General features: G+C 43.8%; 1 protein-coding gene across 1 annotated transcript in view; it reads left to right on the top strand.

Annotated features, from left to right (window-relative positions):
- LRBA (LPS responsive beige-like anchor protein) overlaps nt 1-17,781 on the top strand; it is a 640,201-nt gene that overhangs the window by 198,849 nt on the left and 423,571 nt on the right. The window contains exon 34 of the mRNA XM_040418535.1: nt 4,046-4,110. Coding sequence (XP_040274469.1) covers nt 4,046-4,110 — 65 coding nt within the window. The remainder of the gene's footprint in view (nt 1-4,045; nt 4,111-17,781) is intronic.

Genomic DNA, 17,781 nt, shown 5'->3' with positions numbered 1-17,781 from the left:
ATGTCTGTCAATTAGACACAATATAGAATATTGACATCTTTGAATCCTATCTGCAGTTCTCCCTTTCTTAAGTGTTGAAATGTGCTTTGCAGTTACATGGTTGCATTAATGGTATGGCTGAGGCTTTTATAGTTTCTGCCCAGTGCCTCTGGGACGTGGATAACCAAGGCTATTATACACTTTGCATGTATCACATTCAAATGCAATTCTTCCAGAAGGTATTTGTGCCTGATATACCACTTTAACTTCCCCATTTTTTTGGTATTGTTTTCCAGTAGACTTTTATTTCAATGGGTATATGTTGTTGTTGTTGTTGTTGTTGTTGTTGTTTTTGTTTTTGTTTTTAAAAAGATGAAGAGCTAAAAGTAGTAACAGACATTAAATGAAGGCTGGAGCTACACACAAGCATTTTGTTGCTAGACTTTCTTACTGTGCAAGCTTACTGTCCATAGGAATATGTTATGACCATGCAGCTCTCTAGTGATTTTCTTTTACTTTTACCATAGAGTAAGGTTAAAGTCACTTGATTATAGAGTTGTCCTGATACCAGAATTTTGAGTTCGATTTTGATACCAAGAAAAGTATTACAAAGTATTGTATTGATACCAATTCAACACCACACAAAAAAAAGTCCCCTCTCACCCCTACAGCCTCCTTGATGCCTGCTTCTCCCCCTGTTCTCGCACCCCCAGCCTTCTCAGCTCATGCACTTTCCCCAGGCTCAACTGACACACTACGTGAAGATCCATAACACACACACACACACATATGCACCATAGTGAATATCCATAACACACACACACACATATGCACCATAGTGAATATCCATAACACACACACACGCGCACCATAGTGAAGATCCATAACACACACACACACACACACACACACACACATGCACCATAGTGAAGATCCATAACACACACACACATGCACCATAGTGAAGATCCATAACACACACACATGCACCATAGTGAAGATCCATAACACACACACATGAACCATAGTGAAGATCCATAAAACGCACACACACCATAGTGAAGATCCATGAAAAGCACCCATACACAATAGTGAAGATCCATGAAAAGCACCATAATGACGGTCCATAAAACACACACCATAGTGAAGACACATGACACACACGGCTCACCAATCGCAGCAACCGACACACTTGTCAGTGGTGCCTGTACATAGGCTGTAGTTGTACATACCGCACATACCTACACAAGAATGTGGTGACCCTAACAGGAGTTACCAGCCACCAGATGCTGCAGTCCAGAGAGCCACACAGCATTTGTCCTATGCTGAAACAAGTCCTCTTCATCAAGTTAGTCATGCTTTGTCTTTAGGCCTGAGCCCCATGTGAACATACCTGCTCCCACCTCTGTGCACTGCTAGCAGTAAAAGAGAGGCCGAGGCCGCACTGGCCACCAATGAATGTAATACAGGGGAGGGAGGGGGGTCTGCCCCCTCCTGCCTGGCAGCACCTGATCTCTTACAGGGGGCTATGATACGCACAATTAACCCCTCAGGTGCGGCACCTAAGGGGTTAATTGTGCTGATCACAGCCCCCTGTAAGAGATCGGGTGCTGCCAGGCAGCCGGGGGCAGTCATGTACACAGTTCTTAGTATATTCTAACTTGAAGCATCCCCATCACTATGGGAACACCTCTGTGTTAGAATATACTGTCGGATCTGAGTTTTCACGATATAACTCAAATCCGATGGTATACAGTTGTGTTCAAAATTATTCAACCCCCAATGCTGTAAAGGGTTTTAGGGAATTTAGTGTACATTTGTAATTGTGTTCAGAATGAAATCTTACAAGGACTTTTTAAAGAACCAAATGCAACTAAAATGACATCAATTGTTTTTGTAATACAGTATTAAATGTTTTTTTTTTTATTTCTTCATTGACACATTTATTCAACCCCTTAAAGACTACCACTCTTAAGAACAGAGGTTCATTCAAGTGTTTTCGATCAGGTATTGAAAACACCTGTGGATGTCAAGGAGCAGCAATCAAGCATAATAAGCACTAATTAGGCAGATTTAAAAGGACTGTGATACTCGGCTCCTTCTGGACATTTACTGATGTGTTTACAAACATGGTGAAGTCAAGAGAATGGTCCAGGAAGACAAGAGAAGAGGTGATTTCTCTTCACAGGAAGGGCAATGGCTATCAGAAGATTGCAAAGATGTTAAACATACCAAGAGACACCATAGGAAGCATTATTTGCAAATTCAAGGCAAAGGGCACTGTTGAAACGCTACCTGGTCGTGGCAGAAAGAAGATGCTGACTTCGACTGCTGTGCGCTACCTGAAGCGCAAAGTGGAGAAAAGTCCCCGTGTGACTGCTGAGGAACTGAAAAAAGATTTGTCAGATGTGGGTACTGAAGTTTCAGCTCAGACAATAAGGCGCACCCTGCGTAATGAAGGCCTCCATGCCAGAACTCCCAGGCGCACCCCCTTGCTGTCTCCAAAGAATAAGAAGAGTCGACTGCAGTATGCTAAGTCATGTGGACAAACCACAAAAGTTTTGGGATAGTGTTCTGTGGACTGATGAAACGAAATTAGAACTGTTTGGGCCCATGGATCAACGCTATGTTTGGAGGAGGAAGAACAAGGCCTATGAAGAATAGAACACCTTGCCTACTGTGAAGCATGGCGGGGGGGTCAATCATGCTTTGGGGCTGTTTTGCTTCTACCGGTACAGGGAAGCTTCAGCGTGTGCAAGGTACTATGAATTCTCTTCAGTACCAGGAGATATTGGATAAAAATGTGATGCAGTCCGTCACAAACCTGAGGCTTGGGAGACGTTGGACCTTTCAACAGGACAATGATCCCAAGCATACCTCCAAGTCCAGTAGAGCATGGTTTCAGATTAAAGGCTGGAATATTTTGAAGTGGCCATCGCAGTCACCAGACTTAAATCCGATTGAGAACCTCTGGTGGGACTTAAAGAAAGCAGTTGCAGCGCGCAAGCCTAAGAATGTGACTGAACTGGAGGCTTTTGCCCATGAAGAATGGGCGAAGATACCCGTAGATCGCTGCAAGACACTTGTGTCAAGCTATGCTTCACGTTTAAAAGCTGTTATAACTGGAAAAGGATGTTGTACTAAGTACTAAGATTGAATGTCACTTGGGGGTTGAATAAAACTGATAATGATGTAAGCACAGAAAATACATTTGTGGTTATTTCATTATAAATGTTATGTTATATTTGTCTGACTCACAAGTGCCTCTTTGATTTAATTGTAAACAAGATGACTGAAATGATCAAAATCAATGTCAAACTGGCCAAAACACTCAATTTCAGTGGGGGTTGAATAATTTTGAACACAACTGTATTTTAACCTAGAGACGTTCCCATGGTGATGAGGACGCTTCAAGTTAAAATATACCATCGGATTGGAGAAAACTCTGATCCGATGGTATAATAGGGACTCCTGACTTTACATTGAAAGTCAATGGGGGACGGATCCGTTTGCAATTGCACCATATTGTGTCAACGTCAAACTGATCTGTCCCCATTGACTTGCATTGTAAGTCTGGACGGATCCGTTTGGCTCCGCACGGCCAGGCGGACACCAAAACTACTTTTTTTTTTTTTTTTTATTTATTTTTTTTACTTTCCTTTATGACCGTGGATCCTCCAAAAATCAAGGAAGACCCACGGAAGAAAAAATGGGCACGGATCACTGAACTACGGAACCTGTTTTTGCGGACCGCAAAAAAAAAAAAAACTGCCGTGTGCATGAGGCCTTTAGGAGAGAAAGCGAGGCGGACTCTATTGAAAGTGTATAGGCCCATTTCGATGCTATCCACTGCAATGAAGAGAGCCCCTCTCTCTTCTCGTTCAAAGGTGACAACCAAGTTGGCTGTGCTCCTTTATTTAGGAACACCTTGTCAAATATTTAGGAATGAGAAATGCAGAATGCAACGTTTGCTCTTCAGCTTTATTTTACAGTAATAAACAAATGAACTGTTGATCAGAAACAAATTTTTTTATATCTGTTTTACGTGTTGTGTTTTCCTTTGCAGGAGTGGCAGAACTCCATTCAGAAGAATGCTGGACTTGCTTTCATTGAGTTGGTTAATGAAGGAAGGTAAGATGATTTTATAGTCTGATAGCAGAGATTGATGTGACACTACAGGGGTCATTTATCAGAAGTCATTTTTGAAGTCTGTTTTTCTTTAGTCTGCTTTGGAATAATTTGCACCATAGTTATCGGATGTCGCACGTTATTTGATAAATTTGGCACATCTTTAAACATGATACTTGCGTAGAACTTTGATTATGCCTTTTTGTTTCGACACACCCAACTGAAGTAGAATTGTTTGTTGCAGTTAATAAATTTGGCGTACAAAGTTCGGGTTATTTAAGAATTCCGTTATGGATTCCGTTGTAGTGGAATCTATAACGGAACAGAATTCTTATATAACCCGAACCTTGTACACCGAACTTGAAACACACGTTCTCTTATCCCTAATCTGAGTAAAACTAATTAACGTGGCTAAACAGATAAGCCCGAAAAGTTGCAAAATTCTATATTGTGACTATTAGAAGCCAGAATTTTGTCGTGTCAGACTTGTTAAGCGCCCCCCCCCCCCGGTTTGAAATCGCTGTCATTTCTTCATTTTTAAAAAATTTTTTTTTTAATATATCTGTTTCAAGGCTCACTATCTAGCCATACAAATGTCTAGATATTCATGTTTTAATATACAGGTGAAACTCGAAAAATTTGACTATCATGCAAAAGTTAATTTATTTCAGTAATGTAAATAATTGCAATAATGCAGCTTAAAATTAGAATTTTGTGAAAAGGTTCAATATTCTAGGCTCAAAGGGTCACACTCTAGTCAGCTAATTAATCCATATCCCCTGAGCAAAGGGTACCTCAAAATTGTGACTTTGGGTTTTCATAAGCTGTAAGCCATAATCCTCCAAATCAGGCATGCTCAACTGCGGCCCTCCAGCTGTTGCAAAACTACAGCTCCCAGCATGCCCGAACAGCCTACAACTATAAGCCTACAGCAGGGCATTGTGGGAGTTGTAGTTTTACAACAGCTGGTAGCCGCAGGTTGAGCATGCCTGATCCAAATTATAACAAAGGCTTGACATATCTCGCTTTGCATGTAATGAGTCTATCTCATATGTTTCACCTTTTAAGTTGCATTACTGTATGCAAATGAGCCTCTAAGAGCAACAGGGGTTTTGCCATTACACCTAGAAGACTCACTCTTCAGCTGCCAATAGGTGTTCCTTCCTACCTCACCCCTACACAGGCATGCTTGGCCGGGCATACATGTTTTGTCACTTGGGAGAGGGGAAATAGGTTGCTCTCATACACCTTAAGCAGCAGCTTATCTCTCCTGGAACAAAAGGATAAGGTGCAGAGATTATACATGCCCAATCCTTTTTTCCCTGGCATCATTAGTGGAAAGATGCTAGGGAAGCCCTTGTATATATGTGTCAGTTAAGCTGTCTTTTTTCCTTGTGTGTATGGGGGCCTTTTAAAATGATTGGAAGCAGTAAACATGCAAATCGCCAAAATTTTTTTTTTCAAAAAAATCATGTTTTTGGTTTGCAAAATAAAATAATAAATACTAGGGTTGTCCCGATACCACTTTTTTAGGACCGAGTACAAGTACCGATACTTTTTTTCAAGTAGTCACCGATACCGAATACCGATACTTTTTTAAAATGTCATGTGACCTGTGGATGGCACTGTTATGGGGGATCTGTGGATGGCACTGTTATGGGGGATCTGTGGATGGCACTGTTATGGGGGATCTGTGGATGGCACTGTTATGGGGGATCTGTGGATGGCACTGTTATGGGGGATCTGTGGATGGCACTGTTATGGGGGATCTGTGGATGGCACTGTTATGGGGGATCTGTGGATGGCACTGTTATGGGGATCTGTGGATGGTGCTGTTATGGGGGATCTGTGGATGGCACTGTTATGGGGATCTGTGGATGGCGCTGTTATGGGGGATCTGTGGATGGCACTGTTATGGGGGATCTGTGGATGGCACTGTTATGGGGGATCTGTGGATGGCACTGTTATGGGGGATCTGTGGATGGCACTGTTATGGGGATCTGTGGATGGCACTGTTATGGGGATCTGTGGATGGCACTGTTATGGGGATTTGTGGATGGCACTGTTATGGGGATCTGTGGATGGTACTGCTATGGGGTGGGATATCTGTGGATGGCATTGTTATGGGGTGGGGGGATCTGAGGATGGCATTGTTATTTGGTGGGGGATCTGTGGATGGTGCTGTTATAGGGGATCTGTGGATGGAACTGTTATGGGGAGGATCTGTGGATGACACTGCTATATGTCATCCACAGATCCCCCTCATAACAGTGTCCCCCAATACACCGGGCCCCGCCGCTCACCGAAGTATTTTTTTATAAACGTGAATCCTTATCCAGTTATTAAGTTGAACTAACGCTGCCCTCTCCCATGTTCCCCTGTATCCCCCTGTATCCCCACAGCACTTACTTAAGCTTCCATAGCAGGCAGAGCGGACGGCACCAGTAACGTCACTCACTGACGTTGCGCGTCTGCTCCGCCTGCTTCACTCATAAAGTGGTCGGAGCAGGCGCTCTACGTCAGTGAGTGACGTTACTGGTGCCGTCCGCTCTGCCTGCTATGGAAGTTTAAGTAAGTGCTGTGGGGATACAGGGGGGACATGGGAACATGGGAGAGGGCAGCGTTAGTTCAAAAAAGTATTCTATTTATGTATCGGGGCGGGGTATCGGCGGCTGAGTACCGCCGAGAAAACTCGGAATCGGTCCCGATACCGATACTAGTATCGGTATCGGGACAACCCTAATAAATACCTAATTTTCGGAATTCTGACTTAATAGAGGGGATTCCTCTTCAGTGCTGACTAGCCAGAACTAATGCCTACAAAGAGTCTCTAATTCTGTCCATGTCTTACATACACAGCCTATTAATTTCAATTGGATCTGTATAATTCTTAAAGGGGTCTTCTGATTTTAAATAATCATTTATGATGGTAGCTGTAATTTTGTAATGCATTTCTTTTACCTTTTATTCCTATTGTCCGTTTTGGGCTGTATTCCGGTTCTTTCTTATTTCCTGTGATTTTATGTCTATGGGTGTTTCAAAGCAGCAACAGGGACAGTGATAGAGGAATGTCTATGTAACTATCTGGGTGGGAGGGGCTATAAATTAGCTGGGTGTTAGGGGCAGTGATAGGGGAGTAGGGCTGCAGCTAACGATTATTTTAGCAATAGCATTATTTTTATGATTAATCGAATACTCTAATAAGAAAAAATTAATTAATAGACTGTTTTTCCTTTATAAAAACTCATCAGACCCCCTGCCATCAGTCCCCAACACCCTTCGTTCCCCCCTGTGCACTCAGCTCAAGTGCATCAGTTCCCCCCAGTGCCATCAGCTCTCCACTATCCCCCAGTGCCATCAGCTCTCCACTATCCCCCAGTGCCATCAGCTCTCCACTATCCCCCAGTGCCATCAGCTCTCCACTATCCCCCAGTGCCATCAGCTCTCCACTATCCCCCAGTGCCATCAGCTCTCCACTATCCCCCAGTGCCATCAGCTCTCCACTATCCCCCAGTGCCATCAGCTCTCCACTATCCCCCAGTGCCATCAGCTCTCCACTATCCCCCAGTGCCATCAGCTCTCCACTATCCCCCAGTGCCATCAGCTCTCCACTATCCCCCAGTGCCATCAGCTCTCCACTATCCCCCAGTGCCATCAGCTCTCCACTATCCCCCAGTGCCATCTGCTCTCCACTATCCCCCAGTGCCATCTGCTCTCCACTATCCCCCAGTGCCATCTGCTCTCCACTATCCCCCAGTGCCATCTGCTCTCCACTATCCCCCAGTGCCATCTGCTCTCCACTATCCCCCAGTGCCATCTGCTCTCCACTATCCCCCAGTGCCATCTGCTCTCCACTATCCCCCAGTGCCATCTGCTCTCCACTATCCCCCAGTGCCAACTGCTCTCCACTATCCCCCAGTGCCAACTGCTCTCCACTATCCCCCAGTGCCATCTGCTCTCCACTATCCCCCAGTGCCATCTGCTCTCCACTATCCCCCAGTGCCATCTGCTCTCCACTATCCCCCAGTGCCATCTGCTCTCCACTATCCCCCAGTGCCATCTGCTCTCCACTATCCCCCAGTGCCATCTGCTCTCCACTATCCCCCAGTGCCATCTGCTCTCCACTATCCCCCAGTGCCATCTGCTCTCCACTATCCCCCAGTGCCATCTGCTCTCCACTATCCCCCAGTGCCATCTGCTCTCCACTATCCCCCAGTGCCATCTGCTCTCCACTATCCCCCAGTGCCATCTGCTCTCCACTATCCCCCAGTGCCATCTGCTCTCCACTATCCCCCAGTGCCATCAGCTCTCCACTATCCCCCAGTGCCATCAGCTCTCCACTATCCCCCAGTGCCATCAGCTCTCCACTATCCCCCAGTGCCATCTGCTCTCCACTATCCCCCAGTGCCATCTGCTCTCCACTATCCCCCAGTGCCATCTGCTCTCCACTATCCCCCAGTGCCATCTGCTCTCCACTATCCCCCAGTGCCATCTGCTCTCCACTATCCCCCAGTGCCATCAGCTCTCCACTATCCCCCAGTGCCATCTGCTCTCCACTATGGCCGGGACACACTTCAGTTAGACCACGGACGCACGGTCCGTGAAAGCCCAGCCTGCCCTTTCCCTGACACCCGGAGTGCACAGCGTCATTGGTTGCTATGACGCTGTGCACTCCGGGCGCCCGGCCTTAGTCGCGCCACAACCCCCTCAGTGTCACCACCTTGCGTTTACAGCAGGGGCAATGCTGACACTCCACGTCACACAGCGCGTCAGGTTACGGCATGCGTACGTCAGGAGGTTAATGCAGCGCGGGACCATGGACGTGCTGTGGGGTGTCCGGAGGGCCCCTGCTGGAAAGGTGAGTATTCACCCCCGCTCTGTGGTTACGTGACACAAACGAATCCTCGATGCCAAAAATTTGCATCAAGGATTTTTTTTGTGTCAAATTTCTCGATTTAATCGAGTACTCGTTGCAGCCCTATAGGAGAGCTAAAATGTAACTATCATGGTGGGAGGAGCTATAAACTAGCTGGGCGTTGTTAGGGGAGGTGCTGGAGCCGTGGCAGAGAAAGGAGGAGTGATTCATGGGATTGGTTGGATACAGCAACATAAAGTGCTAACATACAGAATGTAATGAAACTAGAGTGATTTGTTTACATGGTAAAAGCTGGTCAGGAGGGTCCAAATTGAGAAAAGAATGCATGGGTTAAATGTGCTTGAGGTAAGCAACTACAAGAGAATATCAGGTAAAACCACAGTACCCTCAAAGCCCTCTTTAAGTTCACCTGAGGTAGTACCAGGGGCAGAAACTTAAAGTGGACCTGGAAAAAATACTAAAAGTGGACTCGTTTTGTAGTCTGGGCCAAATTGATGGAAGGCAGAACCAGCAATTTTATATTGTGGCACATTATACCACCATCCCAACAGAGCCAAATGCCACAATCCATCACAAAATACTGCCAGCAGAACAAAATACATCCAAAAACTTCCATTAGATGGCAGTGAGGAGGGCCCAGGCGGCTCCCTGGAAATCTGCCCATCGGGAAATTTCCCTGTAGGGTATATGGCCAATCCTCTCCTGGGTGGTACTGCAGGGAAGTTGAAAAGCACTGTGGCCTTTGTCACCATACATTGGTCACGTGGCCTAACTCTGGTGAGCGCCACGACTTCCTGAAACAGCTGATTAGTGAGGGTGTTGGGACTCTGACCCCAACCAATGTCTATTGCACTTTTGTTGTCCATCCTTAGGTTCTTTGTAACATGCCTGTTGTTCTTCCAGTCTTTAGAGGAAACATTCGAGTAGCCTTGATGATGTACAAAAGTTTATATATTTTTTCTTTTTTACGGCTTGTTGTTTTAATGCATTAACCACCAACAACTGTTTTGCTCAGCTCGGGCTGTGGAAAAAGCACTTAACTTGCAGCGCTGGGGTCCTAGGTTCGAATCCGACCAAGGACAATATCTGCATGGAGTTTGTATGTTCTCTCCGTGTTTGCATGGGTTTCCTCCGGGTACTCCTGTTTCCTCCCACACTCCAAAGACATACTGATAGGGAACTTAGATTGTGAGCCCCATTGGGGACAGTTGGATGCTAATGTCTATAAAGCGCTGCGGAATATAGTAGCGCTATTTATGTGCATAAAATAAATAATAAAAAAAATAAGTGGAAGGGGGACAGGCTGCTGATATCGCCTGCTGTCTAGCAGCTAAAGACATGGGGCTGGTCTTGTTTGAAACCTGGCATTCATACAAGCAGACTATCATACAAGACCAAAATGACAGCATTAGCACAACAGAAGCAGGAGATATCACTGTTAGAAATCAAGTTGGGAATAAACACTGTAAAAACTTGCTTTTACTTTTCCCTTTAGCTACATGCACTGCATCCTAATTTCTAACAGTGATATCTTCCCATGTACTGAAGATAATGCTGTGATTTTCGTATGGTTTGAAAGCCCATATCTCTAGCTGCTACCACTTCAGAGATATGAGCATCTAAAGCAGCTGCCCCCTTACCCTTCAGTCTGTAGGAGGAGGCAGTTGGGGAGCTGACAGCCTGCAAGAGGAGAGAAAAATAATAAAAATATATAGAAATTTGTCGTCATCATCATTGTAGTGACCCACATAATAAACTTGTGTTATTTATACCACATAGTAATTTAATTCCACAAATTAATGTACATTTTTTTTCTTTCCCCCTAAAAACAAATTAATAAAAGTTATTTAATACACTACATATTCCCCAAAATGGTTCATAAAAACCTACAACTAAGGGTCCATTCACATGTCTGTAGAATGGGTCTGGATCCATTCCGCAACGTTGCAAAACTAATCCGGGCCCATTCATTCTCTATGGGGCCGGAAGAGATGCGGACAGCACACAGTGTGCTGTCCGCATCCGCATTTCTGGAGCGCGGCTCCCGAAAAAAATAGAACATGTTGCGGTCAAGAATAGGCAGTTCTATGGGAGGTGCCAGCCGGGTGTATTGCGGATCCGCAATACACTACAGACGTGTGAATGGACCCTTATCCTTAAAAATAAAAATTTGAAGAAAAAAATTAGTTATGACTGATGTAGCCAGAAGGGGGAAATATTACTGGTCCTTTAGTGCCAATTGATTTAGGCTTAAAGAGGACCTTTCACTAGAATAAAACATCTAAACTAACCATACAGACGTGTAGAGCGGCGCCCAGGGATCCCCCTGCACTTACTGTTATACCTGGGCGTTGCTCCGTTCGCCCGGTATAGGCTCCGGTATCTTCATAGTTGGGCTCCACCAAGGGGAACCTGCCGGGGTCTCATTCTCCCATGCTGTAGCGCTGGCCAATCGCAGCGCTCAGCTCATAGCCTGAGAGGCTTTTTTTTCTCTCAGGCTATGAGCTGAGCGCTGCGATTGGCCAGCGCTACAGCATAGGAGAAGGAGACGGCGGCAGGTTCCCCTGGGTGGAGCCTAACTATGAAGATACCGGAGGCTATAACCGGAGAACGGAACGGCGCCCGGGGATAACCGTAAGTGCAGGGGGATCCCTGGGCGCCGCTCTACGCGTCTGTATAGTCAGTTTAGATACTTTATTCTGGTGAAAGGTCCTCTTTAAGGGTTAAAAATGCAGTTGTGTGCCAACAAGATATACTTCAGACACATGAAAAATATGCAATAAAAAAAAGTTACATTTTTGGGAGGGTTTTTCCAATTTTAATGTGACAGGTGAAAGTTAATGTGGTATACTTGATATAATTTGGGCATATTTTGTTTCCCAAGATGTGCTAAGATGAAATATTGAGTATCCTTTAATATCTATGGTGCTAATATTGTCCATCTTTAGGTTCTTTGTAACATTCGTGTTGTTACTAGAGTTTATTTTCCCAACATCTGCTGTACACATTCCTTCTATTGATCAGAGCAGACTAAATGCAGAAGGTGGAGCAAATCTCTCTCCAGTAACACATGCCAATATCTACCAAACAATACTTGTCAATGTGGTAATTAATCATATCCAGGGCAGACGTTTGGATGCAGATTGGTGTGGTCAGTACTCGCTGAACTTGGGGATTCTCTTCCATTTAATATTATTTCCTAACTTAAAACCATATAAGTGCAATAACAAGTCGGTGCTTCAAAATCTAACCTGTGTGTCTTGCAGAGAGTAGAAGATTAAAGGTAACTCATGTAGCCATTAATTCCCTCCCTTCTTATGGAGCTTAACCTCTTGGCTTGTAAAACAAATTGTAATTCTTTCCTTCATACTAGTTCCTCAAGCCTGGTTACAGAGACATGTTCTCGGAGCCTTGATCCCAGAGGTCAGGAAACAGTAACGAGAGTGTTTGGTTACACTGCCTTGGCCTGTTCTGTTGTTCTTTCCGATTATGTGGGGGTTGCCTTCTTTGACCTTATTTATGGACTGAGTACTCCAGATTTAGCCCCTGATTAATGTTTCATTAGATAACATGGAAAGAAGCGCTGGTGAGTTACAAGTTGGCAAAGGGTCTATTGTCCTTGTCTATTGGGGGTCTATTCACCCTGATTTCAGGATATATTTTCATGTCTACATTGGGGAAATAAGACTGCTGTATATCTTGGACAGAACCCTCTGAAGCATGCATATGTCACTCCTATACCACCAGTTAGGTTACTTTGCAGTACAGTATACATCTTTTATTGCAAGGACTGACTGTATAGTCTACTTTTCATAGTACAGCAAATGTACTGACCTATACCAGTCCAGTGGCTGCCAATAGGAATTTTGGACATATTGAGTGTATGAGCTGGGGCATATGTCAAATGTCACATCTCTTCTAAAGCAGTCTACATTCAGGTCCCTCTCAGGACTTGATCTCCTCTTAGACTATTGCTTATCCGTAATGGAGACCTAACGGGAAAGGGTTAATGACCCAAAGAATGATACTCAACATTGACTATAACAGGGCGTTTTTTACGTGACTTTGTAACCATTTGATCAAGACTAAAATATTTGCTGTGCTGTTCAATCCTTGTCTTCTTGTTTATGACAAATGTAGACTACAGCTGCAGTATAAATATTATTAGTTATGTAACATTCACACAACCATAAGTGTTTGCGGTCTGCACGGATACTGGCTGTGTGCATGCTGCATCACGGTGCAGACCCATTGGCCTCAATGGGTCCATGTTCTGCATGTTGAAGTAAAGTATTGGACATGTCCTTTCTTTTGCGCAGCATTTGCATGGGATGCAGAAGCACACGGAAGCTCCAAAAAATCCTCTGCCAAAATTAGTTCTCTGTACTGAATTGAAACATTTTGCCTTTTTGTGCAGAAGCTAATGTATTTAATAGAAAATAAGCACGTGGCTGGCGTTCAAAGAAGGTGCTGTCTGGACTCCAACAGCATTGTAAAGAAGACTCTAAAGCCCTGGGATTAGAGAATAATGAAGCCCAATAGTTTTAATCCCTGTTTTAAAACCAGTATAATAATAGCTTCCAGTCGACACCAACCCAAGAAGTAATGCCAAAATGTAAGAATTTACATAGAAACATAACTTGAAGGCCCTGCTGTGGAAATAATTTACTTATTAAAAGAGATTTTTAGTAGATGCTATAGAGATTTTCAATAGATGCTGTATAGAGTAATGATTTCGCTAAATCCTGAAAAAGCTACTCTGCAGTGTGTTTATATAAAGAGGAGTTCCTTATAGCGAATGCTGCGGCCTCTTCCTTGGCCTGTGACTTCACGTTCATTGGTCATGGAACTCTTCACCATTATACAATTTAGGGAACTCTGCTTGGTATACTATGAAGAGGTCACTGATTGGCAGGGATGCTGAGAGTCGGACACTCACAATATGATATTGATAACTTGAGGATAGGTCATCAATATTTTAAAGAGGACATTTATATTTTATATATATATATTCCGCTGAAAATATTTGGTGACCTACATGCTAATTGAGGATTGCCACTGGGGCAGCACCCGCCTCTTTTTCTGTCTGTGGACAGAAAAGACCATGCCCATTCATAGTGGACGTCTTCAGTGATGCAGAAGCCCATTGCAGTCTGTGGTCTCACAAGATATAGCAGATCTCACAACTGTGTGAAGACCTCAGTACGGGACTTGCTGCCATTGTGATTGGAGAAAAGTATCTGAAGGTTTTAAACATTACCCATCTGTACTTTTCGGTTTGGGAAAATCTTCCTTTCAATCATAATGGCTTTGTCATTCACCCCATATAGAGATGGCATATACATCCGAGGTAAGGCAGAAAGACCTAGAGAGGTTTAAGAGTTGTTATAGCGCTGCCACTCCAATCCTCCCTGCAGGTGCAGTGACGTCATCTTCTTGATTGCAGCAATGTTGTGCCTGTAGACCCCGGACACCTCTTTAGCCAGTCACTAGCCACATAACCACTGATACTAGTGATTGGCTGCAGTGGTCGCATGGAGTGTACAGGCACATCATCGCTGTGGCCAAACAAACAAAGCCTGGCAGGGATCAGTGTATTGGTTTTGGAAACGTCAGTATGAGCTAGTTGAGTGTTGCATTTAGGGGCATATTTTTTTTTAAAGCAGCTGTCCCCAGGATCAACCCTATTAAACCAGACATACTGGCTGCGGCTCATCATGCTGATTGAAACAATACCTTTCTTTTGTCTGTATGCTAAACAGCTGCATATAAATCTGCGTTTTTATTAATATGCAAAAGAGAAGTTGCAGCACTAGGGGGCAGGGCTGAACGCTTGAAGCACTGGTTTGTAACACCCCCTGTGCTGTGCACACTCCCCCCTCCCCATGATTTAGAGGGCTAGGCATGCTGAGGGCAGAGCTGTATCCCAGCATGTACATATCATATGCACTATGTACTATAGCTTGGCCATTCTAAGATCTGCTCATAAAGCTAACATACATTTTTTTGCTTTTGCAAGCACAATATAGAATTATAAAGACACCAGTAATATGTGTTAGCTTCCAAGCATAGAAAAAACATAATCTCTATGTGGTAATGTTATAGGTTTGTGCTGAGTGCATGGTTTTGCATGTAAAGATCCCAGGCTTGAATCCTGGGAGATACTCACATAAACTTTTTTTTTTTTTTTTTTCCAGTTTTTTTTCTCTCATTTAAAGGGAACCTGTCACCAGTTTTATGGTGTCCTAACTAAGGGCAACATAAATAAGTGATTGATTCTCTTAGCACAATGCTGGGTCACTTTCTTTAATTGACCCAGTCAATCTGCCAACATCTTGTATTGAAAAGCTCCAGCTGATAATGATGAGTCATGAATATTTATGAGCTCCTGACTCTCCCCGCCCACCTGCTGCTGAATGACAGTTTGTTTCCATATGAATCAGCAGCAGGTGGGCAGGGGAGTGGCTATAGCTCTGAATTAAATATACGCTGGACTCAATGACATCACGCTGGACTCCAATCAGCTCATTAGCATGCGGCATCTTTGTATGTATACAGGGAGTGCAGAATTATTAGGCAAGTTGTATTTTTGAGGATTAAATTTATTATTGAACAACAACCATGTTCTCAATGAACCCAAAAAACTCATTAATATCAAAGCTGAATATTTTTGGAAGTAGTTTTTAGTTTGTTTTTAGTTTTAGCTATTTTAGGGGGATATCTGTGTGTGCAGGTGACTATTACTGTGCATAATTATTAGGCAACTTAACAAAAAACAAATATATACCCATTTCAATTATTTATTTTTACCAGTGAAACCAATATAACATCTCAACATTCACAAATATACATTTCTGACATTCAAAAACAAAACAAAAACAAATCAGTGACCAATATAGCCACCTTTCTTTGCAAGGACACTCAAAAGCCTGCCATCCATGGATTCTGTCAGTGTTTTGATCTGTTCACCATCAACATTGCGTGCAGCAGCAACCACAGCCTCCCAGACACTGTTCAGAGAGGTGTACTGTTTTCCCTCCTTGTAAATCTCACATTTGATGATGGACCACAGGTTCTCAATGGGGTTCAGATCAGGTGAACAAGGAGGCCATGTCATTAGATTTTCTTCTTTTACACCCTTTCTTGCCAGCCACGCTGTGGAGTACTTGGACGCGTGTGATGGAGCATTGTCCTGCATGAAAATCATGTTTTTCTTGAAGGATGCAGACTTTTTCCTGTACCACTGCTTGAAGAAGGTGTATTCCAGAAACTGGCAGTAGGACTGGGAGTTGAGCTTGACTCCATCCTCAACCCGAAAAGGCCCCACAAGCTCATCTTTGATGATACCAGCCCAAACCAGTACTCCACCTTCACCTTGCTGGCGTCTGAGTCGGACTGGAGCTCTCTGCCCTTTACCAATCCAGCCATGGGCCCATCCATCTGGCCCATCAAGACTCACTCTCATTTCATCAGTCCATAAAACCTTAGAAAAATCAGTCTTGAGATATTTCTTGGCCCAGTCTTGACGTTTCAGCTTGTGTGTCTTGTTCAGTGGTGGTCGTCTTTCAGCCTTTCTTACCTTGGCCATGTCTCTGAGTATTGCACACCTTGTGCTTTTGGGCACTCCAGTGATGTTGCAGCTCTGAAATATGGCCAAACTGGTGGCAAGTGGCATCTTGGCAGCTGCACGCTTGACTTTTCTCAGTTCATGGGCAGTTATTTTGCGCCTTGGTTTTTCCACACGCTTCTTGCGACCCTGTTGACTATTTTGAATGAAACGCTTGATTGTTCGATGATCACGCTTCAGAAGCTTTGCAATTTTAAGAGTGCCGCATCCCTCTGCAAGATATCTCACTATTTTTGACTTTTCTGAGCCTGTCAAGTCCTTCTTTTGACCCATTTTGCCAAAGGAAAGGAAGTTGCCTAATAATTATGCACACCTGATATAGGGTGTTGATGTCATTAGACCACACCCCTTCTCATTACAGAGATGCACATCACCTAATATGCTTAATTGGTAGTAAGCTTTCGAGCCTATACAGCTTGGAGTAAGACAACATGCATAAAGAGGATGATGTGGTCAAAATACTCATTTGCCTAATAATTCTGCACGCAGTGTATTATGAGGTAACCATCTGTCACACCAGTAAGTGCTTACATCTAAAGTACTTTTTAGTAGTTAATGATTGTATATAATTAGTTAGATTATAATCAAATATCCACATGACAGGTTCCCTTTAAGCCTAAGAAAAGGCTACATTATATTAAATAATATATAATCATATAATAACAATAAAAAGGCCTTAGTATATTGAGAATACAGTTTTTTTTGTTTTGTTTTTTGCTTGGAACCCTAAAACCGATTTACTGATTTATTCACAGGCGCAACATATTATTTATTAGCTTTTGAAGCCTAAAAATATTATTCTCAATGTGATAAGGATAAAGACTTTTATTATGGGTTAGGGTACTTTCACACTAGCGTTTTTCTTTTCCGGCTTAGGGCTCTTTCACACCTGCGTTATTGTCTTCCGGCATAGAGTTCCGTCGTCGGGGCTCTATGCCGGAAGAATCCTGATCAGGATTATCCTAATGCATTCTGAATGGAGAGTAATCCGTTCAGGATGCATCAGGATGTCTTCAGTTCCGGTACGGAACGTTTGTTGGCCGGAGAAAATACCGCAGCATGCTGCGCTTTTTGCTCCGGCCAAAAATCCGGAACACTTGCCGCAAGGCCGGATCCGGAATTAATGCCCATTGAAAGGCATTGATCCGGATCCGGCCTTAAGCTAAACGTC

This window comes from Bufo bufo, chromosome 2, assembly GCF_905171765.1.
Source record: "Bufo bufo chromosome 2, aBufBuf1.1, whole genome shotgun sequence".
Lineage (NCBI taxonomy): Eukaryota > Metazoa > Chordata > Amphibia > Anura > Bufonidae > Bufo > Bufo bufo.
Note: the sequence above shows the minus strand (reverse complement) of the source record. Positions and strands in the feature narration are given on the sequence as shown.